This window comes from Semicossyphus pulcher, unplaced genomic scaffold, assembly GCF_022749685.1.
Source record: "Semicossyphus pulcher isolate SPU_LCO1_2020_fin unplaced genomic scaffold, fSemPul1.0.p SCAF_2, whole genome shotgun sequence".
NCBI lineage: Eukaryota > Metazoa > Chordata > Actinopteri > Labriformes > Labridae > Semicossyphus > Semicossyphus pulcher.
Genome location: NW_027211693.1, coordinates 17,910,914 through 17,938,758, shown reverse-complemented (window position 1 = coordinate 17,938,758; position 27,845 = coordinate 17,910,914). Strand labels below are relative to the sequence as shown.

At 40.5% G+C, this 27,845-nt stretch overlaps 2 protein-coding genes across 5 annotated transcripts; one reads left to right on the top strand and one right to left on the bottom strand.

Annotated features, from left to right (window-relative positions):
- The first annotated feature begins 3,931 nt into the window (after positions 1 to 3,931).
- Positions 3,932 to 16,748, top strand: LOC138597966 (sodium/potassium/calcium exchanger 3-like). Of its 2 annotated transcripts, none has more exons than XM_069669581.1 (17): positions 3,932 to 4,368; positions 4,609 to 4,707; positions 6,354 to 6,430; positions 6,529 to 6,603; positions 7,851 to 7,935; positions 8,687 to 8,790; positions 8,936 to 9,010; positions 9,334 to 9,359; positions 9,454 to 9,507; positions 9,613 to 9,749; positions 10,042 to 10,130; positions 12,201 to 12,447; positions 13,586 to 13,752; positions 13,848 to 13,962; positions 15,175 to 15,287; positions 15,467 to 15,532; positions 15,800 to 16,748. In XM_069669581.1, exons 1-17 carry the CDS (start codon positions 4,260 to 4,262, stop codon positions 15,908 to 15,910), a joined length of 1,749 nt encoding a protein of 582 aa, XP_069525682.1. In that variant the 5' UTR covers positions 3,932 to 4,259; the 3' UTR covers positions 15,911 to 16,748. The 2 variants fall into 2 exon arrangements, with proteins under 2 accessions (XP_069525682.1, XP_069525681.1); XM_069669580.1 differs by having other exon boundaries at positions 9,613 to 9,767.
- A 1,672-nt stretch (positions 16,749 to 18,420) lies between these two features.
- dpf2l (D4, zinc and double PHD fingers family 2, like) lies at positions 18,421 to 27,282 on the bottom strand. 3 transcript variants are annotated; one of them, XM_069670399.1, is made up of 11 exons: positions 27,248 to 27,282; positions 25,766 to 25,926; positions 25,463 to 25,570; positions 25,171 to 25,364; positions 24,630 to 24,722; positions 24,348 to 24,432; positions 23,741 to 23,875; positions 23,006 to 23,137; positions 22,035 to 22,147; positions 20,537 to 20,618; positions 18,421 to 20,092 (listed from the first exon to the last, which is right to left on the bottom strand). In XM_069670399.1, exons 1-11 carry the CDS (start codon positions 27,277 to 27,279, stop codon positions 20,007 to 20,009), a joined length of 1,221 nt encoding a protein of 406 aa, XP_069526500.1. In that variant the 5' UTR covers positions 27,280 to 27,282; the 3' UTR covers positions 18,421 to 20,006. The 3 variants fall into 3 exon arrangements, with proteins under 3 accessions (XP_069526500.1, XP_069526501.1, XP_069526503.1); XM_069670400.1 differs by having other exon boundaries at positions 25,171 to 25,361; XM_069670402.1 differs by lacking the exon at positions 23,741 to 23,875.
- Between the last annotated feature and the right edge of the window lie 563 nt (positions 27,283 to 27,845).

The window sequence follows — 27,845 nt, the reverse complement described above, 5'->3', positions numbered from 1 at the left end:
TGTGGTTATTTTGTTGGACTATTTGTTTATCACAATCACCAGGGGAAAGCAAGCCAGCAGGATGGATGTCACAGAAGAAAACATGTGAGTGATGTTGGCTCCACAAACCCACACATACATAAACTGACTGTGTTTAACAATATATGACCCTTTTTCTTATGTGTTTGTGTTCATGTAGGACACAGAAGGAGATGCTTGAGAAAATAGCTGAACTGGATTACAGTCAGAGCCACTTGAGGGACCTGAATACTAAGATGAGGCTCTGGCTGGATGTTGCAGATGAGGAGATGGCAGTGCTGCGCTCAGAAAACGCTGCTCTCAGGCAACAAGTGAAAATGTAACGGTCATGCATGTTTATCAAACCTAACATTTGTTCACCCTTTCAGGATATGAATCATCCATATTTGTGTTTGATCTCCTTTCTAACTTTGACACAGTCAGTATGTTGTTTCCTTACCTCCAGCAAAGAATATTTAAAAACTTATAATTCTTCAACTTTCTTCCTTTGCATGTTTTTTTGTTATGTATCATCACCATCGCTGTTATGATAAGTGCTAAGTTTGTAACTTGTCAGGATAGTGTAGATGTGTTTGTGTGCATGCAGCCTGGAAAAGATCATAAGTGAAGCACAGCAGGTTGATGCAGAGCCTTGCAGGTCCCTCCTGGATGACGACCTTGATGCAATGAGGCGCAGTGAAAAAAAGATTCAGGCATTGGTGGGTAACCAGAGGTGGTATTGCATTGCAATGTATCTCAGTATTTTTAAAAATATGTTTAACCTTAAAAGATTAAGCCCATTTGGATATGATGTTGCATCTGTTGTATATTTTACCAGCTAAAACAATGAATAAAGTTTTAGCTACATGATGATAACAGACAAAATCATTGACAATACAGCATTGTAACACCAAACTGGTATGCATACTTTTGTATTCTTTTTCTCCCTAATGCTACTGTGTTATTTACAATTTGACGGTTTTTATTTTACTTAATAACATTCAAATTAACGTACACTACCCCTATTTCCCGTTAGGGTGATTGAATGTTTAGTTCAATCCAGACAGCAGTGAGTTAACAGTTAGTGAAACATTCAGTTCACATCTGTCTTAACAGTAATGTCACAAGATATAAGTCATGTTAGATTATTGGTAGATAAACAATTAAATTAGCAAATTGTTGTCCTCTTTGAATATCTCCAGGTGACCCTTCATGTTGTGTTTGTTTGCAGGAGAAGGAATTGACCGCCCTGAGGGAACAAAATAAGAAAGTAACTACAGAGGTCTGTTTGGTCTGTCCGTCACTTTTCACATAACTGCTTAAGTCTGTCATCATACACTTTAGTTAGAATTGGTCAAGACACTTCAAAAAACTTTGCATGTGTAACTGACTTTTTCAGCTTAAGAGCCTAAAACAAGAGAGAGACAGGGACAAGATCAGCTTGAGTAAGTTCAGGGATGAACTACAAAGCCTCGAGGTAACGCCATAGATTCAGCTCAGATGTTAGATTATTTATCCCCTTTTGTGTTAGTAATTTTACAACATTTGTTGTGTTGTGTGTTTCTTCAGTTTAGATTAGAAGAGGCTCAGTTAGGCCTGCAGCACAGGGATGAGCTTATCCAACAGGTAGGAACAGACGCATCAGTACCAGGCAATGAGTGACCAAGCAGTCGCAAATCTTGATGTTTCTCTTTGGAGTTATTATTAAATGTTTTTATTTTTTACAGTCCTTGACCTTCATATGTGAACCTCACATCTCTTCATGTGTGTGTTTGTTTGTGATAGAACAACTTGCAGTTAAAACACTCTGAAGAAACGGAAGAAGAGTATTCCAACATCATGAATGTAAAGATCATCTTTTGCTATTCAGCTAAGAAAGAAAAAGAATGTTTATATGACATGAGATGTTGATTTGAAACGGTTGAATGTAATTTGAACATGTGAGGTAACATGCACAGTATTCTCTCAGCTCTTGACCACTGTCAGATAAGGACTTTATATTAAGAGCTGTCAAAGTGTGTTTTGTTGTGTGCTCACGGTTCTCTGCTCCAGGATCTCAGGCTGACAAATCAGGAGCTGAGGATGCAGTTGGAGGACAGACTGGAAGAGGCCTCCTTGTAAACCCCCGACACACAAAATCCTGTTTCTTTTAAAGAATCTCACGACCTACACTGACTCGTGTGTTTGCACTAATACTGTACTGTGTGTCTGCTGTTGCTTACCAGTGCTACTCTGAAGGATGCGGTGAGAGAAAAGGAAGGACAGCTTAGTGCCCCTCTGTCCTTTGCAGAGGAAATAAAGCTGCTGGTGTCTTCAGCTGAAGATCAAACCAGCATTTCAGACTTCACACATCTTAGACATGTATGTTTAGCTGGCATTTTTCTGTATTTCCGTAAGTGACCACTAGAGGGTGCCACTTCACACCCCAGATTTAAACCCTCTCTAACGGACAGCAGCTGCTTTAGTGATGTCTGGTACTTTGTCTGCAGGAGGAAACTGAGGCTGAGGAGCTGCTGAAACTTCAAAGTCTCCCTGTAGACATTCTGACCAAAAGGTAGTTCAGTTTGACATCATAAAACGTTTCTGACTTTATTATAGGGTGTGTGAAAGGTCTAACTATAACAAATATGTATCCTACATTACTAATGTATCACTCTTGTTCACCCTCTGTTTGCCTGTTTGTCTAAGGTGTGAAGGTATCTTGAAGACAGCCGTCAAGGGAGCGGCACTGTTTCTGCTCTTCGTCTTCATTCTCATTGTTTTGGCCTTTTTGGCTTCAGGAAGCTTTGCAGGAAACGGTTTTTCCATCAGCACCTTGTGGACTTGTACATGTCTGATGTTGCAGCCCTACTGGAGTGTGCATTATTTAGCCATACCTCCTATTTGATCTCAACCATCCCTCTTATGAACATGTTTACTCTATTTATCAGGTTGATTGTGGGGTTTTCTTACTGAATCTATTTTTAAGTCAGCAGATGGTAAGGTTGAGGGTTTGGTGTTGGATATTTTTTGTTTTTACAAAAATACTACATTAGATTTTCTGGCTAATATATGACTAATTTAGCATTTATCCACTTATTCGGAATTTGGAGAGCTGTGCTTTTCCTTGCTATAACAAGTCAATTTGGTCCATTTCTTGTGTTCTAATGCTTAAAATTATATCTGTAATAGTACTTGTCATGTGTGAATTGGAAGAACAGATACATGCATAATTTAAGATTTACCTTTACTTGTTTACCCTACATCAAGCTGCACTTTCACCCTCCGGGGCACTACTAATCTAACGTAAATTACACCAATGTCAATCTATGAAAATTATTATATTTATCAGGTATTTAAGGGACTTACTTTAAGGAAAATACTCACATTCCCGTATGTGGATTTTGGTTTTCTTAAATGAAATTGTTCCTCCTGTTGGAAGCTCAAAGAGAGAATTTGTTCAAAAATTACAACGTCTGAAAGAAACTCACTTGACAGCTGAAGCTTAATCACTTTAGCTAAACTTTAGAACTGTATATGTTTAGAACAAACAGATTGGATTCCCCCCCCAATAATTTACATTATTTATTTTAACAGTAATAAAAAAGGGAACAGTTACCCCAACCAATAACACAGTTATTAACAAATGCCCATGTGAGTCTTGTGTTAAGAAGCACTTCAATAAAAACAAATAGTTTAGAATGGCAGCCCATTCCCTTTTACCTTGTACACAACACACGCAAACAAAATAGTCTATTTTTATCGTCGTCATCAGTAAGTTAGTCTGCCATCATAAATGGTGCTGATCATTTTTCTGAATTACAGAATCACATTCAGCAGTAAATCTGCCTCCCCGTGTTGCCATGTCTCTCCCGTCGCCCCACCCAGCTGAAGGCGCTCCCTGCTGGTCTTATCTGTGAATCAAGGAAAACACCTCCTCCCAGACGGAAGATAATAAAGAGGGGATCATTTAGGGCTAGTGGGATGTGAGGACGGTCTGAATCGGGGATATTCTTTTTTTTTATTAAGGTTCTGTCTTATGATTCATTGTGTTTACGTGCCTGCTGGATGGGGATGCTTAAGACAGGCCGGATCTATCTAATATTCTCCTGTATTGTGGACATAGCACAGAACTAAAATACCTTAAAGACGCTAAATCGGAGAAAGGGAGCAGTAAGGCAGCTGGATCCAGTCTGAGAGCAGGAACCGGACCGGCTGTGGTGTGGAGGAGTGAAGGCGGAGCGGCGACATGTTCTGAGCGGAGAGCGGCGGCGTCTGGCGGGATGAAGGCGCCGAGGAGACCGAGGCAGACGCGCCTCCTCCCGCGGTTCTGCGTCTGCGGAGTCGCTCTGCTCGCAGCCGCCTGGATCCTCCACTTTAATGACGATACAGGTGCTTCTCAAGAAGAAACGTCATACATTTATTAAAACTCATCCGCCTACGTCTTACTTAAACATGCAAATTACATTATGAAAATGTTAGGTTTTTTATTTTTTATTTTTTATCTCTATAGTTGTTAAAAGAGATACCATAAAGTTGTTCAAGATAATGCCAAACACACATACAGCCAACAGCTAACTCGTATATTTTGTCATATGTGTATGTATTCACATGCCAATCCCTCTCTTCTAGGTGCACACGGGCTCAAATTGGAGGAAGACATCTCCTTGTTTAAGAGAGAGCTTGTGCAGGAAAAAGAGGCCAACCACACTGACACGATTTCTACATCTGGTGAGACATTTTACCACCATGTGTTTGTGTGACATGAGTTCCCGACCACCACCCATGCTGTAGGATGTGGAAGAGGATTATGATGAACAGGGTGTAAACAGCATAACCAGCTTCTCTTAATGAAAACAATTAAGTTATTTAAGAGCATACTGACTTAAATATCGTCATTAGGGTGATCAAAATAGCACTAATTTATGTGTGTTTGTGTGTGCCAAATCAGTGGGAGATTTTGGCTCCCACCTCCCTATTAACCTGTTTAATCCAAATCGATCTGCCTCTCGTCTTCACATCATCCTTCATTTCTTCAAACTCTGCACATCAAGATGTTTAGACACAGCTGGGCCTTTGAGGGGACCCGGTTGCTAGGAAACTGAATGCTGAATTCGTGGCTGGATTTTCGTCTGCACGTGAAGCTGTTCAAAGTGCCTGCCCTGTCGTAATGACCTCCTGATTAGCGGCCTCTCATCACTTGCGTGTGCTTGGATTTCTTTGGCTGATTAAGAGAGATGGTCTGATGTGAGATGAAGAGATTTTTGAAGCCAATTCAGATAATATTTTAAGCTGCATATTGAGCTAAACCCTCGTTGCTTTGGGGAAATACAGCACTGATTAACTCCAAGGCCTCAAAGATATTTACTCACCATTACAACGCTGCTGTTTTCAAGAGCACCATCTTCCTCTTGATGTTAAATACACAGTTGGATCCATGTGCAAACAAATCATGTGACAGGTTGTCATAATATCACACCATACCTACACGTGATGTCTCTGACTGCACAGCCATGCCTCTGTGCAGCATCTTATCCACTTTTGTCACACTTTTTTCTCTCGCACTGTTTGTGACCTTGATCTACAGTGGACGTTTCATAAATTCTGACTCACAAATAAATCTTAAAACCTTGTTGGAGAAGTCACTCGAGAGGCAGCGCTCCAGATTACTGTTGTGTGCTGCCTCTTAACAGCTTCTGTTTTATGACGCAGTGAGTCGTGGCATTTGTTTGAGCTTACGTGCAAGACAGTGCAGTCTAGCAAAACACTCCCTTACAGTCAGAAAGACAGTGATTGTGACGCATTGTCTAACTCGGCCAAATTAGATGCCTTTAAAGGTTGACTTCACAGGATAAGAGCTAAAAAGAATGTCAGTAATAAACACCTGTGTGTAGCTGGCATAAAGTCACAAGAGGAGTGATTTTCAAAGGAAATGAGCGAAAAACTCAATTATTATGCAACTGAACGGGTTTAGTCTCATGACTGTTGCACTGCTTGAACCTCAGGAATCTCAGCCCTTGTTGCTAGAAGATAGAAACAGACACACATCCAACAAAAACAGACACACATAGTGTGAATGGAGGTTTGAAAGTCAAGGAGCAACATCAGGAAAATCACATTTAGTTTTCAACTTTGACTAAGAACAGTCTGAGGCTGCGCTCTGAGGTCAAAGGTCACAACAATTCCTCTAAATACAGAGAAAGAAAAGCAACACATCTTGAAATCTAGGAAGCAGGAACTAGAGAATGTTTAAAAGAAAGACTTAAAAACATGAATTGATTATGAGAATACTTTTCTATTAAGTTGATAAAGTCTAGTTTAGGGATTCCCTCACTTTACACATCAGGTTCATTACTCTCTGCCCATCTCTTCTCCAGCTGTCGGGGATTTTCCTGAAGACGTCTTTACTCTGGAGCAAAGGAGACACGGAGCAGTGCTCCTTCACTTTCTCTGTGTGAGTATGCGCTCTGCCTGAACACCAGAATATGAAAGAAATCTTCCTATTGTTGCATTTAACTCACAAGTCAACACGCGTACTCCTGTTTCTCACAGGCTATCTACATGTTTCATGCACTGGCCATCGTGTGTGATGTTTACTTTGTGCCCTCACTGGAAAAAGTATCAGAGGTATGAACCAAAGACATATCTATTGTGGTAAAAAATAAGATAGTGTGAGACATAAAGTATAGTTATTTAGCTATAAAAGAGCTTGTTTTTTAGACTCTACAAGTTGCTGACATCTTTATTTTCTTTAACTCTAAAGCTTTAACTTGAATGAGGTTATGAGGTATATTTCTTACTGTCTGTATTCATTACAAAAAGTGGAATGGACAATACATAAGTCCATCTCACAACTTTCTGTCTGTAGCTCTTGCCCTCCAGTTGATTACTCCACTACACCAAACATGCACGTGCATTTCGCAACTGGTATGTGCTGCGCAGCCGTTGTGTGGTGTGTCTCTCTAAGGAGAGATGCTGTTCATTCCATAAAGTAAACTTAATTGCTGACAAAAAATACTACTAAAATTGTCATTATAGTTATGCTTCTTTGTGTTGATCACCTTTTTACCCCTAGGTGTTGGAGCTTGGTGCTACCGTTAGCTGTTACCGTAAGAGCTACCGTTACCTGTCAAGAAGGAACAGGGCAACCTCTGCATCGCTCTTCAGCCCCTTACACTCCCACTCGTCTGATCCCTCTTTTTATTTAGAGCTTTTTTATCCTTTAAGCTCTTCCTTCTTTTTGCTTCTTTAGCAGTATATGACGTTAATGGCAAAGGAGGTACAGGAAATATACAGCAAGTTGCCATAGCTCCTGACAGACACAACTTCTGCGTGCATGCTACTGACACAAGTCACGTAGAAGCTGGATGACGCTAGTACAGAGTTGCTGTGATTGGCCAGTCATGTGGGAAGCGAACAAATAACAAATACAAAGGGGCGGGCGCTCTCAGATAAGCAATCAACATAATTTCAATGCAATATTGTTAGTGAAATGCAATGATCAAAATTAGTTATTTTAACCAAATTCTTATGAAATAATGTTACTGTAGCTTTAAGAAAAAAATCTCATTACAGCTGGACTGAAGTTTTTAGCAAACATCACTCAAACAAGAGTAAATACTGCTTATTTGGAGGATGAAAACACTTTTTGCACACCGCTGGTTAGTAACAGCATGTTGGATTGACTCATATTATGTAGTTTGTTATTCTAGTTTTTGGGCAATAATAGAAACCGCCGTTGTATCAGGCTTTGGACACACAGACTATATACAGTAGTTTAATAAGTCCATGGATTTGAGATTTGTTTACAATAACAAAAATGCAGATCATCTCCAGCCTTTTCTTTCAATCTGTTTGAACTCTTCTGTTCTTAGAACCTTCAACTCAGTCAGGATGTTGCCGGGGCAACCTTCATGGCAGCTGGAAGCTCCGCCCCCGAGCTCTTTACCTCTCTGATTGGTCAGTATGGTGCTCCTCTAATAAATCAGCCTGATGATTTCTACATCATGGCTTCGATTACCTGCAATCATATGCATCTTCACCTTATTAGGGCAGAGAAAGTCAAGAGTGTGTAGGCAGAAGCGCTGACTGTTTTAGGGCTTGTTTTTTAGTGTGTATTGTTTTGCCAGCTCACAGAAGAATTCCTGTCATAGCACAGATGTTCTTAGATGTTGCTCTTTTTTCCACAAAGCTGTTTCAGAAAATGTGGGTATAGTTGAAAAAACACATTTGAGTAGAATAATACGTATTGTTCACAGGATGTTCACAGTATTTGGAAACTGCGGCCCAGATTTAAAGTGAAGACAGGTACCATTGGGGCTATTGGGGATTTTTCTAGGATACAATCAATAAGGATACAACTATTTATATATTCCTTTTAATTGCATTTGCCTCTGCACTTATAATAACAGGCTTGTCCTGTTTCTGAGAATAACAACTTGCTTCTACATCCATATGGCTTAAAGACATTTATGCATGTATTGCCTCTGAAATATCTTTTACATGAAGGAAAAAAGGCTGGCTTTGAAAAGTTACCATCGTGACTTAAGGCAACATGCAGTAAATATTTTGCAAGCGGTTGCATAAGATACAAGATGTCTGTCAAGCCCTGTGATAATGAACCAAAGATGCAATATTTCTGTTCAGACTTGAGTGATATTTCTCATTTGTTATATTTATTTACTCACTATTTCCTGTCTGGTGTTTTTAGGGGTGTTTATCACAAAGGGAGACGTAGGTGTGGGAACTATCGTGGGATCAGCTGTCTTTAACATCCTGGTCATCATAGGCATCTGTGGCATCTTCTCCGGACAGGTACACACACACACACACACACATCCTTTCACGGTCAGACCTGACCGTGAAAGGATGAAAAATCACAACTTTTTTTTATGAGTACATCTTACAACTACTGCTTGATTTAGCTAATGAAAATGTTCTGTTTGTTTTCTCTCTTCAGCCCATCTCTCTCAGCTGGTGGCCTTTGTTTCGTGATGCAGTTTTCTACATCCTGTCAATAGTGGTGCTGATCCTGGTGAGAAATCTCGAGTAATATTATATTGTATAGTATATTGTATACTGTACGGCTAAATGTAGATTCAGTTAAATATGTTTTTTCTGCATAAACATGATTTTTTTTATTAGGGATCCATTAAATGTGCTTATCCTTAATATTTTTTGAACAGAAGATTCAGTGTTAAGAGCATTTTACACTTTAAAAATGAATTTGTTTGTCCTGTCTGGTGAGCAAGCAGCGATTGCTTTTCTTTACTGCATTTCTTTACGAGCCGATGCTTATCATGAATCTGTTTTAGGTTCATTTGACTGTAATTGAAGTAAGTTTTCATCTATTTGCAGGTGATCTTTGATGAAAAGGTCGTGTGGTAAGACTGAAATGAATCTTTTTCTTACATTGTTTGTATGTCAGATCAGTTTATTCAGTATTAATGAGTCTGTGTTTGTGTGTGCATGTTTCAGGTGGGAGACCATCATCCTGATCTCTATGTATGGAATCTACATAATCATCATGAAGTGAGTCTCTTTCTCTTGCATTCTCATCCTGTTGGTATCAAGCCACCACATGCTCTCTCCACACTTAAGACATATGATCTTCATGTGTGTGTGTTTTCTGTGTAGGTTCAACAGTTCTCTGTACAGCCTGGTAGAGAGACACTGCAGCAGAGCAGGTCAGCCGTGTCTGAGCAGCCTGCGACGGACGACTGCTGTCGGAAACATCGGAGACTGTGACAACGACATGGTGCCGCTGAAGCCAGGTGCAGGAGCTCGTGTTTGTACGTGTGCATGTGTACATTCATCTCAAAGTTCCCTCAGTCTTTCGGCAGCTTTCGGCAGACCTAGTGACACAGTTAAGGCTGCATCTCAAACCCATTTCTCTTCCCCTGTGAATTTCAAACAGGCTAAAATTAAACCACAGCACTTTGATGTACAAGATTTTTCCTCCTTATTCTCTCTTCATCACGCCGTCCTCATTGTCATCTTAAATCATCATCTCCTCCACTTTTGATGCCTGCTAAACTCCAACCCCTCTCCCCGTACGTTTCACAGATTCCAGTGTGGTGGCCGGCCAGGATTCAGGGGTGGTGATGGTGGATGAGATGCTGAACAGGCACCCCCACCAACTCTCCTTCTCAGAGGCAAGCCTCCGCCTTCTCATCACCCCGCATTTCCCCCCCTTCACCCGCCTGCGCATGGCAGGACGCATGGTCATCAACGAGGTACACTGCACGCAGCTCCCAACCTTCACATAACGTCAAGTTCCCCTGGTTTTATCGGCTGGGTCGGTGGGTATTTGGTTATTAGTGAGAATCAACACGCTCATCTTTACCTTTAAATAAGTAACCACTTATACTGTATATTCATATAAACTGAACACTAAGGTACAGAAGAACAAATCTCTCTTACATTCATTTTTTGGTAGTAGTTTACATTACTTCTGCTCTGGTTTAGCTGTGCAAGGCTAGTATTGTCCAACAATCAAGCCGCTTGTGATTTTTCTTGCGAATGTCACCACAGACACCCAGTCCATAATAATACTATATTCTGCAAATGCAAAGGCTTCATCAGGGGCCATAGGCTCAATCACCATTGTGTTACCTCATTCAGCGATAGATAGTGACTTAACACATTTATTTAAATGAAAATCTTCGAGATTATATCTTTAAATATGTAATGCAGAGAAATGTGATTTGCACCCGAAACACAGCTTCAGTCTGACTGCATTACCTGCCTTTTGGTTTGCAAGTCGTATTCTGCTTGGCCCTCCAGGAAGTGTTTCACAGTGTTTTTGTTAACAGACAATATCATATTGATTATATACAACTGATAGAACTGATCTGTTTAAAACCAGTCCAATCACAGAGCCTGCATCAGCTGAAATTTAAGAAGACTTTTACTGTCCAACTGAACCAGTTTACCTTTAGTTCAACTTTCTGTAAACAGACCATGATGGAAATGAATGGTAACTCATGTGTCACATCGATGGTATTATTTCTGCTAATTTTACTTTCCAGGAACTTCTACAGAAGGATAGAAGCTATTTTCTTTCAACCCTCCAACAAGACTTCTTAGCCGTAGCTCCATTTATTTTAAATGGAAACAAGAAATTATTACATTAATGGACCCATAGCCAAAGCTCCCACACGATGTGAAACTAAATAAATACACGGCATGAAATGAGGAGAAAACAAATTAAAGATTACAAAAAAAATACAGGGAGAGGAAAAAAAGAAAAGGGAAGAATTAAAATAGGTGCATGACAAGATGTTCAGGCACTGAAGTGCTTCAGTTTGTCACCTCGTTAAGGTCCTCTTCAAGGATATCTTTCCATATAAGTCCATAGAGGCCTCTTTGCAAAGTCTGTGACTTCATATAATTTAAGAAGGGGTCCCATGTTTTATAGAACATTTAAGGTCTGTCCTTGAGCCTGTAGGTCATGGCCCTAAAGGTATGAGGTCTATCATACTTTTTATCCACACTGAGAGCTGTGGAGGCTTGTCAGAGATCCACTGAAGAAGGATGCACCTTCTGACTCCAAACAAAAGGACATCAAGTAATTTTTCCAGAATTTTTTGATAAAGGGAGAATTGAAAATACAGTGGAAGTATGACCCCTCAGAAACCTTACATTTATTGCAATAGTTGGAAAGGGAAGAGTTGAATCTATTCCGTAGAGTTGCTCAATTTATGCTACAAAAAAACTTTCACTTCTATGCGTTGATCCTGTTATCTGTTTATGTAAATGATATGTTAGTTGCCGTATTGATATGGTAAGTCTGGTAAAGATTTATCAATGGTAAGATACATCCTCAGGTGAACAGAAAGATAAGCCCACAAAGACATTCACACAAACAGACCGCTGCTTCATGCATAACATTATCCCAGACACAAAAGCAACAAAGGACTCAATCTCCAAATCTGCTTTCTCGCTCTCTCTGCTCTCCTGCATGTGTGCCTGCCATTTCCTGTTACAAATCAAAGTGTGACTGCCAATGCTGCCCCTGCTCTGTTCCCTGCCCCAGATCAATGCTTTCCAACTCCCCTCTGCAGAATTTGCCCACCTGCCTGATCACTCTGCCTGCTACTCCTCATATCGTTTCTCCTGTCAGATGAAGTCATTTCCATAAAATTGCTGCAGTGTTTCCAAACTCATTTTGCTTCCTTCTTTCTTTTCTCTCACTTCACCGCTCCCTCCCTCCCCTCCTTCAGAGGCAGAGGCTGATTCGAGCTCGAGGTGGCTCAGAGGAGGGGGGAGCTTCGGGGGATGAAGGTGTGGGTGCTAATGGGACGGTGGCAGAGGGAGACGGGCAGCTGCCGGAGGGAGAGAGGGAGAGGGGTAAAGAGACAGTGGGAGAAACAGATGGGGGAGCAGAGCCTAAAGATGAGGAGGAGGAGGAGGAAGAGCAGGAGGAAGGAGATGATGAGAAGGCTGCTTTCAAACCCTTCATCCTGCCAGGTGAGTGGGGAATGCCAGCAGACACTCATACAGCAACCACAGAACTAAAAGTGGAACTCCTGTTTGCACCTTTAAAACAACAAAGATGATAAAAAAGAAGAAGATTGGGATGACATCACTCTGACGTTGGGTTTATGCAAAAACCTGAAGTTGGGTAAAAGTCAAATTCCAATGTTGGGATGACTTCAAATGTTGATGTTGGCTTGTTGTCAATTCCTGACGACGGGCTGACGTCAAAACCTGATGTTGCATTGACGTTAAATCCTGATGGGTACACATCAGATTCAAACTTTGGGATGACATCAAATCCTGACGCTGGAATAACGTCACTTCCTGACATGGGCTGACGTCAAATCAAAATGGGTTGACAACAAAACCTGATGTTGGGCTGATGCAAAAACCAGACATTGGGTTTATGTCAAAACCCGGCGTTGGGCTGACGTCAAAACTTGACGTTGGGTCAATGTTAAATTCCAACTTTGGGATGAAGTCATATTACAACATAGGTTGATGTCAAAACCCAACATTGACATAAACACCTGATGTTTGGATTGAGATGAAGTCAAAATCTTATTTTGGTCAAAACCTGACATTGGGCAGATTTTGAGTTGATGTAAACAATGATTCCACAATGATAGCTCATAGACCCTTCAGTTACATTTTTGGCACCTGGAGCTTAATGACAAAATGATGGAAGAGGTTTCTGATTTCCCCTATGGGTTTTTGTATTCCAGGAAAAGTCCCATTTAAAAGATAATTGACTCTTTAAACTGTTTACGTAGCAACACGTAGGTTCTTATCAAATTTTAATTCAGACTAAAGTGAGTCACTACAAACTAATTCGTTTTTATATTATTTAATATAGTTTTAAAACCTGGTAAAGAAGAAAGATTTAGACAGAGCAACATTCATGTTACTGTAATAACATAATAATATCGTGTTATAATAATAACTGGTTCCTCTCTGGCTCTTTTCACTTACATGTAGAGAACTTCAGTGATTTATTGCGAGAGCAGCTAATTAAAAAGGGATAACATACCCCGGCCGAGCCACATGAATCATTGAGAAGCTCAGATTAATCTGTAATGATCCCTGTGGGGAAACTCGGGTGTATATGTGTCTGTGTGCATTTCCCCAGGTGGTTGGTGTGTGCGTGTGAAGTGGCTGCTCTCTTGGCCCCTGAGTGTGCTGCTTCACTGCACCATCCCCGACTGTAACCTGCCGCGGTGGGAGCGCTGGTACCTGCTCACCTTCCTGTCCTCCACGCTCTGGATAGCCCTCTTCTCCTACCTCATGGTCTGGATGGTAGGAAACGCACTAATGCAAGAGCACACTTTTAACTACACAAACGCAGTCGCACACGTATATACACAGGCTCTTCCACTGTTTTTTCTGTCCAGGTGACCATAATCAGCTACACACTTGGAATCCCAGAAGTCCTCATGGGCATCACTTTTCTGGCAGCTGGCACCAGTGTCCCTGACTGTATGGCCAGCCTCATCGTCGCCCGACAAGGTGTGTGTGTGTGTGTGTGTGTGTGTGTGTGTGTGTGTGTGTGTGTGTATATGTGTGGGCACACGTGTTTAAACCTCTCTCAACCCATATTTGCACTATTTTTTTTACCTTATTTGATTCTTGTTACTGGTCTGACGAATTATTCATAACTAAAGTTCTACATACAAGCTTTTCCTGAAGCTTATAACCAAGTCTCACGGTTCCCTTCAGAGGGTAGAGTAGTAGGTAGTTAAAGTTATAATCTGGAAGATTTCAGTTTTGTTCTCTTGTGCACCACCTAATGGCGATAAACGGTAATTGCAGGAGTAAACTTTTCAATATAACCAGACGTCCATGGTTGATTCGCTTTGTTACGGTTGTAACTCTTGATTTTCCTCGCTGACGGTCGCTTTCCTTTTTGCCTTCATCTGAGCGTCGAATTTGTTTCTTTCTTTTTGAAGTTGTATCTGTAGTCATTGATCTTTTCTTCGTTTGTTCAGCCTTAGTAGATTACTGTTTACTCGCAACTCTTGCAGAGACTGGAAAAGCAGCCGCTTAGCTCCGCCTACCCTCTCTGGCAGACCAACCACTGCTGGGTGATGGAAAACGCGTCATTAACTGGGCGCCGCTTGTGTTTTTTCCCGCGACAGTCGCCACAGACATCCAGTCTGTAATAATGCTATATACTGCAAATGCAAAGGCTTTCATCAGCGGGCCATAGGCTCAGTCACTATTGTGTAACCTCATTTGGCGATAGATAGTGACTCAACAGACGTTTATTTAAATGAAAATCTTTGAGATTATTACTTTAAAAACATCGAGATCCTTCATCTGCTGCAGCTGACCTTCTCTGGCAAAGGGAGAACTGAGATATCAAAATATGTATGAGATTATTCATAGAATGCAAATTTTTCTTGCAAACGTGTTTACCCCTCATCGCTAACAGGCAGTATTGTCACAACATACAACAAACAGTATTTACAACTGAATGTTACATTGTTGTTGTTCAAATATGATGTTGCTAGAAAAGTTAGTATGCAAGCTGTTCCCACATCACAACACCATAATAGCTCAAATTTAAAATATCTCTGCAAACGTTCAGAAGTCTTTCAAAAGAAACTTGTTTGTGTAATAATGACGTGAACTCAAGCTACCAGAATGTCTCATATCACGTGCACGACATAATCGGCCATGAATTATACTTTGTGTTTGTGCATGTTTTGGGTGTTGCAGGGATGGGAGACATGGCCGTGTCCAACTCTATCGGCAGTAATATCTTCGATGTGCTGCTGGGTCTGGGCTTCCCCTGGGCTCTGAGGACTCTTATAGTCAGCTATGGATCAGTGGTAACACCAACTGTTTCCTCTGTCTGATATCTTCTGTATTTTACTTGATGCCTGACTGTTAAAACATTGAGATATCGTCGTGTTGTTGACCAAACACAGAAGAATTAACTTATCAAACTCTTATCTAACTAACTTTGTAAGACAGAATCCTGGTTAACACGTTGTCATCTCTGCTCCAGGTGACAATCAACAGCAAAGGCCTGGTGTACTCAGTGATTCTGCTGTTAGCCTCCGTCGTACTTACTGTGAGTAGATATCTATTCTCAACCGTGTCTGACCTTTTTTTTTTTTCAAATAAAGTTGATTAATCTAATTATTTCTTAAGACATGGGAAAAGTCTGCCCCAACAAAAGCTGCCTGTTATTTTCAACCATGCTATCTTTTTAATGTCGAGGCCTGAGAGGGCTTGATTGTGTTTTCAGACTCGGGGAAATATGAGATTGTATTTATCACAGAGCAACAGGAAATGAAGCTCTCTTTCTCTCTCTCTGTCCATCCCTACTCCTCCTCAGGTCCTGTGCGTCCATCTGAACTGCTGGAAGTTGGACCGCAGGCTGGGATTCTGTCTCATTCTGCTCTACGCCATCTTCCTCCTCTGCTCTATCGGCTTCGAAAGGCTTTAGAGGACGCACGATCTCCACGTACGGAGTCGCACAAACGAGCCATCTGACTTCCACCTTCACTGCTGCCATTATTGATCAGATGTATGGACAGATGACTTTTCATTTCATTTCACATCCTGAAAGCTGCATTGTTTACCTTTGATAAATGAGTATTTTACATAGTTTTGTACCAAGCACCTCCGGCCCAGATTTTGTGAAATCAAACCCAGCTGATGATGCACTGTGTCTCCAAAAAGTTTATAAAGTGTTGAATTTGTATTCTGAAACTAAGAATATTGTATAAGGAACCCCAGAGTGTGTTAGTTTACTTATAAATACTTTATGACTGCCAAAAGTAACCTCAATGACCGGATGATAATATGTGTGAGTTTATATAGTTGCTTCTCAGTGTGTGCACCTCTTTTATGTCGAGTATAATGTCTCATCATGCAGTTGTAAGCAGCATTGCATGGCTGATCATCACGCTTCAGATAATTGCACTAAGCCACTGTTGTCTTGGCCTTGTACATAACATAGCACCCTCCCCTTTCCTTAAAGCTTTGCAGCACAGAGGTGGTGTTTTTGTGATGGAACAAATGCGACTGTATGCTTCAGGGTGTTTCCGAATGTGTTTGGAGAGAGTCCTTGAGTGTGTGTGTTGTCGAGTGCAATAAAATGTTTTGTTCTGTGAGGTTTCTATTGTGCTTTTCACCTCTGACAATCTCTGTAATGCTCATCCAAACCCTAATTTTGCTCTTTTTGAAATGTCTTACACTTGCACTTATTAGTACATGGGACAAGAGTTATATATGAACAAATAATGAATAAAACAAGTGCAATCTCAATTTTGAGATTGTCCTAACAGCGCTTGCTTGAGTCATGCTATTGGAGAAGGATGCATTCAAACGTTGCCAAAAAAACGTGTTGCATTTACAATATATTTAACACTTGTTTCTAAGACATTTTTGTATGACAATGTGATTTATTTCCTCTACACTCTACTTTTGAGTCCTCAGAGGATGAAAGATTTCACGCAACCCAGCATGCAAAGCAGCAACTTCACTGAGGGACATCGCTGTGGTTATTGTTTGACATGAAAACCTTTTGACCCTCATCTGAGCTGAGCTGTTGGTAAGTAGAGCCTCACACAGAGACAGGACGAAGGTTGTCAGAACTGATTGCAATTTACCTTTGTCTCTGCGAATAATTAGACATATAGATAAAACGACGTTACCATCAAATGAGCCATTGTCCCTGGGAAGCAGCAGTGGAAGACAACTGACATAAATCAGCATCAAGCTTTTACTAGACAACAAACAGCATTCATGTTTAATACTGTACACGAAACCTTTCATATGAACAAAAGATAAATAGTAGAAGACAATAGAGTTACAAACATAAGAATAAATCAGAGAAAGAGTAACTTCAAAGTGAGATAGATTCCAATGCCTTTTAGTTCATCGTTTGTTACAGTACCTGCAGCCTTCAGCACCAGGGACAGCTCCACAGCCCTGAACCAGTCAGGTGAAGGGAGCTGTAAAAGTGTTTTGAATTGAATCCCAAAGCTACATTACATACTCAATGACATGATACCAATCGTGTAATATTCAAGACTTCTTAAGTTAAAGTAGCTAATACCACAGAGAATAAATACACTGTTAAAGGTAGAGGAAGTGCATTTAGATTGTAGTTACATTAAAGAGCCTTAGTATTAGCCGTAAAATACAAACATGACCAAAAGTAATTGAGCAGAATGGTCCATTTCAGAATGAATCATAATAATTACATTATGATTAGTTATGCTTTAATGTCTTCACCTCATTTTAATGATGCAGCTGGTTAGGTTAGAGCTACATAGATTATTTCATACAGCTGGATTGCCTGTGAATATTGTTAATAATGAAAATTTGCAAAGTGACAAACTTGAGTTACCAATTAAATGTAATAAAGAAAAAGTATTATTTATTAAAATCTGAAATGTGTCGGAGTAGAAGTATAAAGTAGCATCAAATAGAAATACTCAAGTACATCAAAACTTTACTTCAGTGTGGCAGCGGTTTAGCTCAGCGGTTCATGTGCGTCCCATGTTTAGAGGCACAGCGGCCCCGGGTCCAACTGCAGCATTTTATCCTCACTCTCTTTTCCTTTATTTCCGACTCTATCCACTGTTGAAATTATTATTTTTTTAAAAAGTACTTAAGTATAGTACTTTATCAAGTGTACTCTGCAGTTTCTTTCCACCACAGCATTTTGAAACAAATTCCAATTCTTGTCACAGTACACAATATTACTTAGTTTACAAAGAATCTACATACTGCACAAGTTGTACAACATGTGACCTGCTGGTGTTAGCCAAAGTGTCATTACAATGCAACATGTAAATGTGATTTTGCTGAGATAGAAAAACATCCAAAGTTTGATTCAACCTTTAACTTTTGCTTTGAGTTACTTTACGGTTCCTTTGTATATTTCTGTCAAACATTCTGGAAACTATGTTTAAAGCAGTTACACAGGACACGTAATTCAAAGTGATTTTTATTTAAGTCAGGCTAAATCGGCTTTGATACCAAAGAAATGAAAAAATAAAAATAGTACAACAAAGTACATCATTTTACAAATACTCATAATGGAGGTCTGACATATCAGAATAATCAAATAAATTCAAACATGTCACAGTCATAACAAAAATAGAAAAAGTCAAAACAGTACATAGAATGCATTAGGAGCTATATACTTGAAGTGTTGCTATACCATAGACTTTACAAAATTCTACTAGAAAAACTCCCAGTACCAATGGAATATCAGGTAATATAAAATGTAAAAAAAAAAATACAAACAATAAAACAACAACAAAAAAAACAACACTTGTGATATGAGTGTGTGTGCATTCATACTGGTGCAATCTGCATGCAACTCCACCTGCAGTGTGACAAATGATAAAAGCAGCTACAGTTTGTTAATGATTGTGTGTGTCATCTGTCGGACAGCAGCAGTGACTTGTTAAGGATGATGTCACTGCCAAAATAAAAGCTCGCATGAAACCTCTTTGAGAAAAGGATGCACCTTTATGATGACTAGTTTCTCGTGTTGGACTTGCAGCAGTGAGTCTTCTCTATTAGAAAGGCATCATCTGACTTATTAAAGTCAGGCTTTTCAAATTAAGAGCGTTATAGGTGATGGAGAATTTATACTTGTACTCATGTCAATTTCATGAGTGCAACTTTCAGTATATGCTTGGCTGTATAGTGTTTGGTTTAAGTAACAGCATCAGAAATAAAATGTTGGTTTTGGTACAACCGTTAAGTATGTCGCAAGATTTTGTGCTAACAGCTCAACAAGTGAAAGCTAAAGATTTTTGTTGGCAAAAATTAAGACTTTGTTTTCTCGTCTTTGTCCCACTGATATGAAATGAAACAAAGATGGCCACATTATGATAAGCTCCATGGGTTTCATCTGATGGTGGACCTTGGCACTGACTAGCTCCCCTCAGGGAAATTCTTTAAAAGATAAAACGCTCCAATCAGACAAAAGTACACAGACGAATGCCACTACAAAAGTCCACTAGTAACCAGAACAATAACAATAGTAATAATAATATTCTTCAACCGTATACGTGGTGATTTTTTTTCTTTCTCCCACATTCAGGGAGTAAAAATAGATAATTTGGCAGAAGAGAATCTGTGTTGTCTCGACAGTCTGCTCGGTGTCTTTGAGTGTAAAAGGGTGCAGATAATTAGCTGCGATGCTAATCCGTTTGCTCTTGGGAGCTCCCATGGAGACAGCAGTTACTATGGTTACTGCATGCTCTCTGTCTCTGTTTCTAGTGTGTGTAACAGTCCAGGAGAGAGTGTGTCTATACTGTATATATACGCACAATAATGTTTGTGTTTGAGGTTTAGCCTCAGGGGCTTTACAGGCAGGTTGGTAGTGATAGTTTGATCCCCCCCACTGACGCTGAACATATTAAGACTTGTAAAGCTGATCTGAGGTCCGGCTCAGCTACATCTGCACAGAGCCTTGAGCTCCGGACTGAGAGGAGGTCTGACTTTCCCATCGAGAGGAGGGGGGGTGGGGTGGGGTGTCTTGTAAGGAGGGGGCGGGACTAGCTGCTATGATGTCACTCGGGGGCAGAGTTCTGGTTCTGCTGGTATATAGATGCTTTATCCTTCAGCAGGGCCAGGCACAGGTGGCAGCTCCAGCTCCCTGTGAACACACAAATACAGTGAGGCATGTTGTCGAAATACAGAATCAGCTGGTCAAGCATCACTGTGAGGAAATACTTCAATAAGTATGTGCATTATATTGTGTCCTCTGTTATTCGGGGAATATAACTGGACTGTCTAATCAGTAATCATCATGCTTAAACTTAGAGGACCTTCAAACCCACAGATTGTTATTTCTACAGCTAAGCATCACCCAATGTCATTTCATTAAACTGAAATAGCCACACGTAGAAAGTGGTGGAAACATCTGGGATAATAAATTAATACAGAAAAGTAACATTATTAGGGCTGTATCCAACTCATCAGTTATTGTTTCAAGGCACAACTTTATCATTTCACCAGACACCCGGATCTTAAGATAGCAGAGAAAGTAAGCAGAGGAAGTCTGTTGTCCTCTGCAGTAAAGTATTCAGCATCAGCTTACCCTCTGGTGGTTCAGTCATGGGGGGACTTAGACAGTACATGTGGTAGCCTCGGTCGCAGTCATCACAGAAGAGCAGCTGGTCCTACAAAAACAAAACATCATGTTCAGTCTGCTGATTAGACAAGAAGAGAAAAAAACACAGTTCCTCCTGAAACATCCGGCTAAAGCTTGACTCATTTTATGAACACTGTGAAATCCCTAAATACTCAGGACATTACAACCAACTTGTGTTTAATTTTCTTTAATCTCTATTTATAGATTCTACAAAGAAATGTAGAATCTGTGGGCAGGGGTGTGGATTTTTTGGGATGGTGAGTGTTCTGGTTTCTTTATGTCGTATGCTTGTAGTCCGTGTAATATTGACCAATCACGTATCAGCAGGCTGCAGCGTATGCAGGAAAAACAGTCTGTGTGGAGACAAACCGTAATGACATCCCGGCTCCAATCAGCAGCTATCTGACAACGATTTAGCTTCTTATTAATCTCTATAAACAGACATCTGCATGTAAGTTCAGCTAACAATCCATCTAAAATTTAACTGGAGATAAATTCCCTTGACGCTGTTTCACGAAAGTCGTTCAGCGTTGAGATTTCCTGTCTTCCTCAAATGCATCAGAAATGAGCGATCCAACCTCTGTTCAACAAACGAGCATTTTAAAAGTAGTTTTCTTCTCCTCTTGAGGACAGACCTGACGAAGCTAAATTAAGCTAAAAGATACATTTCAGCAAAGGTAAGACCCGTTAATTAAAGTAAATCACAAGAAGAACGGTTTCTTTTTCTGTAAACAATGCAGCACGCGGAAAAGGAAGTCCTGACTGGAACCGCTGGCTAAACCAGATACGCCCGGCATGTTCACCGTTGTCCCCAGAGGCTATATCATTGTCAGACTAAAGGCCGATGGGAGAATGCAGTCTTATACTGACAGTGAAGAATTACTGCAATATATAACTAAATCAATTTTCTCTTTTAAAAATACACATCAAACGTGTAAAAAACAAACAAAGAAAACCCGCTTCATGTGTTCTTTTTTCCCCATTTCATTTGTTCAGCTGTTGTTTTCTGTCCTTTATGTTGATATTTTGCTAATTGCCCAAATGACTCACAACTTCTAGATAATAAAAGTTGTCCTTGAGATTTCAATCACTTGTGACAAAGTTGTTGTCAACCTGTTGCCAGCTTTACCTCAAGTTTGACATTCTTTGACTGTATGTGCATTTGTGTGACACAATGGGGGCTGATTTTAGTGGGAAAACGGCAAACAAAAAGACATTTTTGTCAGCTTAAACTCCGACGAAAGCCATCATAAGCCAAGGACTCTCACTCAGGAATGAACAGAAAAAGAAAACCACCCGAATGCTTCAACGACCGTTAGCATCACCGTGTTTCATGAGCTGCTGTGAAAACAAAAACACTTTCCTTCTCATCAGGAAACAACAGACCTAGATACGACTTTATTTTGACAACCGGTGACACATATTTTGAAGTGAAGGGGCTTACGTCATTTTCGGAGGTGCCGCAAACGTTGCAGCACTTGCACTCAATACACTGCCAGCGGTAGGTCTTCACTGCAGCCATCATCACTGGTGTGAACTGCAGGCATGTTGGGTGACCTGCAGGATGGAGAGGACATGGAGAAATGTTGTCAAATAAAACCACCTTGTTACTAAATAAATGACGATTAGACTCAAATAACTTTTTATCAGAGAGGCTTTGGATGCGGTGCAAACCTATAAACCCAGGACTGTAATTGTAAGGAAGGGGCTTAATAGCTTATTTGCTTGCTTTCACATAATCTGTAAGATTTAGAACAACTTATTAGCTTACTATCTACAGTAGTAACCAAACATTACTTCCAAGATCGTAGTCCACGTGATCAACAAACATTACTTTGCGGGGTCAGAGATTATGTTGAATAAAAGTCACAACTAGCACATCCCCTGCAGATTTTCTTTGCCCTATAATTAATCGTTTTTAAGATCATTTACACTCTATTAACGTCAGCCAGTGTCACTCAATTAACCATACATTTTCATAACACACTGCAAAATCCTTTTCTCATGTAACATTTACATTAAGTTATGTTACTAGCATATTTTGTCCTACTTATCGACTGGCATAGCAGATTTTCTTTGCTTTGAAAATGCAGCTTTGAGCATGAAATGTATGTAGCAAGTGCACATGTTAGATCCCTTATAAAAGTTGGTCAACCTAAGCACACCTCTGGAGGAATTATTCTTCTTCTTGTAAGCTACCTACAGTTGATCTCCTAGCGACAGCTGAAATTTCAGCCGGCAAGACCTTTTCAGGCTTTCAGAAATTCCAATGAATTTGAGTTGTAAAATCCCGCCCTGTTATTATTCTAAACTGCGTATGAGTACATTTAGCTCGACATGGCAACAGTAAGTAAGCTCAGCGGGTGATTAGTGATCAGTGAAATTAATAATAAAAGACATGTGAAAATTTCATACCTGAGCGACCACAGTCTGAGCAGGACACCAGCTCTTCTGATTGGCCCGTCTTCTGGTTTAAGGTGGAGTCTCCAAGACAGAAGTCACAGTAATCGTTGGGCAGTGCCAGCCCATTGGGACCCTTCTTTGTTGCTGAGCAGGAGAACGAACGAACAAGAAACCATTCGGTTCACATTAGAAACAAAGGAAGATGAGTCAAATACCACTATAGTGTTCCAGATGTAAAATGTAGTACTCACTGTAGTATGAAACAGGTATAAATCAGATAATTCAGACTTTGAAGCAGTTTTACAAACCTGGTGTCTCATCAGCCAACAACGCCCCTTTATGTCACTAACTGGCTGATGTGTTGAAATATGATCCAAACTAATGAATGAGTGACAACTGACAACACGCACTTGTTGAACACGTCTGCTAACACGGTGTCGCGTGCATAAAGGAAAAAAAAAAGTAATGCGATGGATATGTGGGAAAAAAAAAAAAAGATGGATGATATGCTGAAAAAAATGCCAGGATTCCCAACTGTGCAATAATGTCAGGAACACTGAGTCTAATCCCACATTTGGGATTCAGTCATCATGAAAATCAAAAAATGAAAAGAGCAGAAAAAAAAAAAAAAAAGAATGAGAGAGAGACATCCCTTTTACAGACACACACATGCTACATAGCATGCAACCAAACCTCCTTCCCCTCTCTCTCTCTCTGTCTCTCTCTCAGCACTAGAGAGTGACTCACTCTTCTGCTCCTCAGGCTGGCGAGGAGTGGGTGGTGCCTCGATCTCCTCTCGGTCCTCGCCCTCCTCCTCGGCCAGGTGAGAGTGTGTATAGTGGTAGCTCAGGCCAGGACGATTCTTGTAGCGCTTCCCACAGACTGACACACACACACACGGTCAAAAAAAGTGTTATAGTGAAGGCGGCCAATTTCTAACTACCGTCCAAAAAGGCCCAAGGTGGAACCACAAAAGAACGCATCACATCGCTCCACAACCGGCTTTATTCATTTATTGTCACATTGATAGTATTTGGCTGACGCGCTAGCAGCAAACTCATTCAGTGGAGGTGAGCATTTGCACAATGAGCTTTATGGCCAGCAAGAAGTTAGAGAGCACACACGGAGCCGCATCTCAGGAAAAAACAAACAAAAAAAAAACTAAACGAAAAAACGCATTCAGACTGGCAACTTTTCCAATTTCTATGCTGTCAAACTTAAGTTCCAGATGGGGTCTTTCAGATCACACCATGCATGGCAGAAGGGTTGTTTTTGTCTTTCAGAGGAAAAAAGCAAAAGCCTCTCTTGCTGACATGCATGACACACAAACAATGCAAAGGAAGCTTCTACTCACTGTCGCAGGCGTACGGTTTGTCCCTCTCCTCCAGCGCAGCGGCTGCAGCCTCTTGTTTTTTCTTGCCATTCTTGTCACTGCGACCCTACAGAAACCATTTAGCTCTTCTTAAATTTGTTAAAACACTTTAAATTGAATAAAGAACAACATTCAAAACAAGAACAGAATGGTGCATTCTTGAAACAAAGAAAGACATTAATGAGTAGCAGTATTTTCATCCCCTCAGACTGATCCTCTGGTATAACAAAAGGCACTGCCTGCAGATAAAGAAGCATCACTCACCTTGGATTTGCTCTTGCCTCGTCTCTTGGGGGTCTCGTCCTCAAAGTCCTCATCATCCAGGTCGTCCAAGTAGTCGTCGTGGTCCAGCACTCTCTGCAGAGAGGGGGTTTTGACAAAGATGTGCTGTATTGAATTTATGAACTTCTGCTTTCTCACTGTGCTAAATTTTATGTAAATGATATCATGTGTTGACAAATTGTTGCTGTGGTAACTTGTTCCTGTTATTTTTCTCAGTCTAATCACTTGGGTTAAAAATCATCGAGCCAGTCTGTCATTAGATTACAGGTTTAGCTGTGTAACTGTGTTGACGAAACAGATATTTGAACAGAGTTGTAGGGGGGGCAGTGAGAGACATTGGTTTGAAAGTTACATAATCTTTCATCATCAGTATAAAGCGAATAGATAAATCTTCTAAAAGGTCAGGTTTTAAGCTCGGTAGGATTTGCCTTTTAATGCTTTTTCACATTAAGTATGTCTTAGTTGTACAGGGATCCTCTAGATTGCAGTTGCACTTGCAGAGAACAAGAGTGTTCAGCCGGACCTTGCGGACACGCCCAGAGGAAGTGGTGGTAGTTGAGGTGGCAGGAGGCTCCACGGTTGCTGCGTCATCCTCAGGACCACGTATGTCCGACACTCCGCTCCTCCGTTCGAGGGGCTCACCCTTTAGCAGGGCCTCCAGACTGCTGCCATCCGCCGCTCCCAATGTATCACGCTTCAGCCCCAGATCCAAATCTGCTACACACAGGGAGGAAAACGGTAATGCAAGCATTGACATGAAACAACCTTGTGACTGTATTTGAATTGGGAGAAGGTTGTTCCATTAAAAGATATACCTGCTTTGAGAGGGGGGAAGGCCAACCGGGGGTCCTCAGGGGGATGAGAACGCCGTTTCTTCCTCCAGCGGCGTGCGGGGTAGGTGTACAGCTGCCCTGGAGCTACACCTTATGAGACACAGAACGTTACAAACACATGAACCAGCAGGTGAATCAAGTGTTGGTGTGAGCAAAATGTGTGAGGTTGATGGTCTTAGCTTTTAATTACAGTTTTGCAGAGTATTTGATAAAGACATGAAAATGTATGTAGCGATGTCAATCAATGAAAACAGTGAACAATCATTCAGCACTGATTTTATATACCTGCACTCCGGTGTCTCTTCTCCATCCAGATGTAACAGTTGGACTGGGCTACACCCGTCTGAGAGTCCAGAAAGGGCATCAGGATGCTGCGCTCAGCACACAAACGAGCATTGTAACTGTGACACTGCTCCATGGCATCTCTGTAATACTGCTCTCCCAGCCTGAAATGTGAAAGCAAATAGCACAGATCAAGAGACTGTTAATAAGTGTAGCCGGAAACATAGTGCAAGAGATAAATAACTATAATTCGTAGATTTTATATACTGAAGTAGTTTCTGTAAAATGCACCCTGACACTATTGTAATCTATTTTCTATTACCATGCTCTAAACTTTACAATTAGATGTAATTGTAAGAAGAAATCATTAAATATATATAAATAAAGATACCTTAAATATGATTGCCAAAATTAATTCTTGACCTTGTAAATAGCTCTTGTTAATGTGAAAAGAATTTTGATGTAAATATGTACTATATATGAAATCTTTGAGTTTGGAATTAAACTTATAAGTGGTTTATAGTGAACAGACTATGCAACAGTGAAACTACCTTCAACCTCAAAACAGTTTTAAACTCAATATTTTTGTTTTACTTTAACAAATTTCTTGTAACTTATCTTTGATTATATATGCAGATGCCATTATATTTGCAACAAGCTTATCTAAATCAATATATATCCGCGTGGTCAAAACCACGTTGATTGTGTGCGCTGCAATCATTGCAAATGACTTCACAGGACAAACCGCTATTTCCCTTTGCTTGAATATAACACCACTCTGAAACACTTTAATTCGTTATTCTCGTTGGGTTTCTTTATATAATCACAATTATGATGCGGCAGCCATCTTTTGTGTAACAAAAGTAAGTGTCCTTCCTCAAAGATACTACTTTTTCTTCCCGGCTTCACTGTTGAACCATTTTTGTCGCATTGTTTTAGCAGACTGCACTCAGACTGTTGCTCTGGCTGTACGATATCTGCATTTAATAACAGGACTACCATAACCAGATCTTACTCCAGAACAAAGCCTGACGCTAACAGTATCGATGGAGGGATATCAGAACAAAAGGTTGATTATGAGCGAGCCTCTCGTCACAACAAAGCACCCGCCAAGCTGACAGGTTAAAGGAAAATTAACTCTCTCCTACATCTGCATGCAGCTGGCTAGCAACAGTTTGGATATATTGTGTGTAAAACCACATTGAACACAACCACGTGCAGCTAAGTTGAGTATAAGTAGTGGCTAAAAGAGAGCTCCACAATGGGTTCGCCTCATTTGTATTTGCCACAGCTAACAGGCTAACAGGCTAACCATAGCTCAGTGGATAACGTTTTTCTCTAGGGACAAATATTGTATTCAAGGTTGAGGAGGCTATGTTTACAGTTTTATACGATCCACAGTAAGAATATTTTAATTTATAAACTATACATTTACCTCTGCATTACTGCTCGATGTACTCTTACAATTAATAAAGGTAAACTTACACTTTCACAACACTGTCGACGGCCGCCGCCATGTTTGCTTATTGCGGTTGTGTGAAGTGCCACTGCGCTTGCGCACACACGTTAGTGCCCGTCACTGCCTCCAAGGGTGAAAAACATGAAGTACACATCAAACAGCTGCTACACAATCCTGTTGGATCAATGCAGCAGACACTAAATTGCCGTTTAAGAGGGTTCAAGATTACTATCGTGATGGGATAAAATTACTTTAACAAACTCAACTTTTACACCACATCCGGATTACTGAAAGGGCCTCTCTGGCACAGGGGCCAAAAGGTTCAGAGAGGCATGGTTGTGCCCAGGGGCAGACGTGTCAGAGTCTTTGGTATGACATATTTGAATATTTGTGGAGAAAAAATCAGAATAATAGCAGAAGAAGAAGGTATATTTTATTAAGCCCAAGGGGAAATTCAATGTTTTCACCCTGTTATTAGAAACATGGTACACAAACATAGGCCTGAAATACACACATGCACAAACAGGATTCTATAGACATAGTGAGGGGGCTGCACATGGATATGCGCTCCAAGCAGTAGGGTATTCTGCGCCTTGCTCAAAGACACCTCAACAGTGCCTAGGA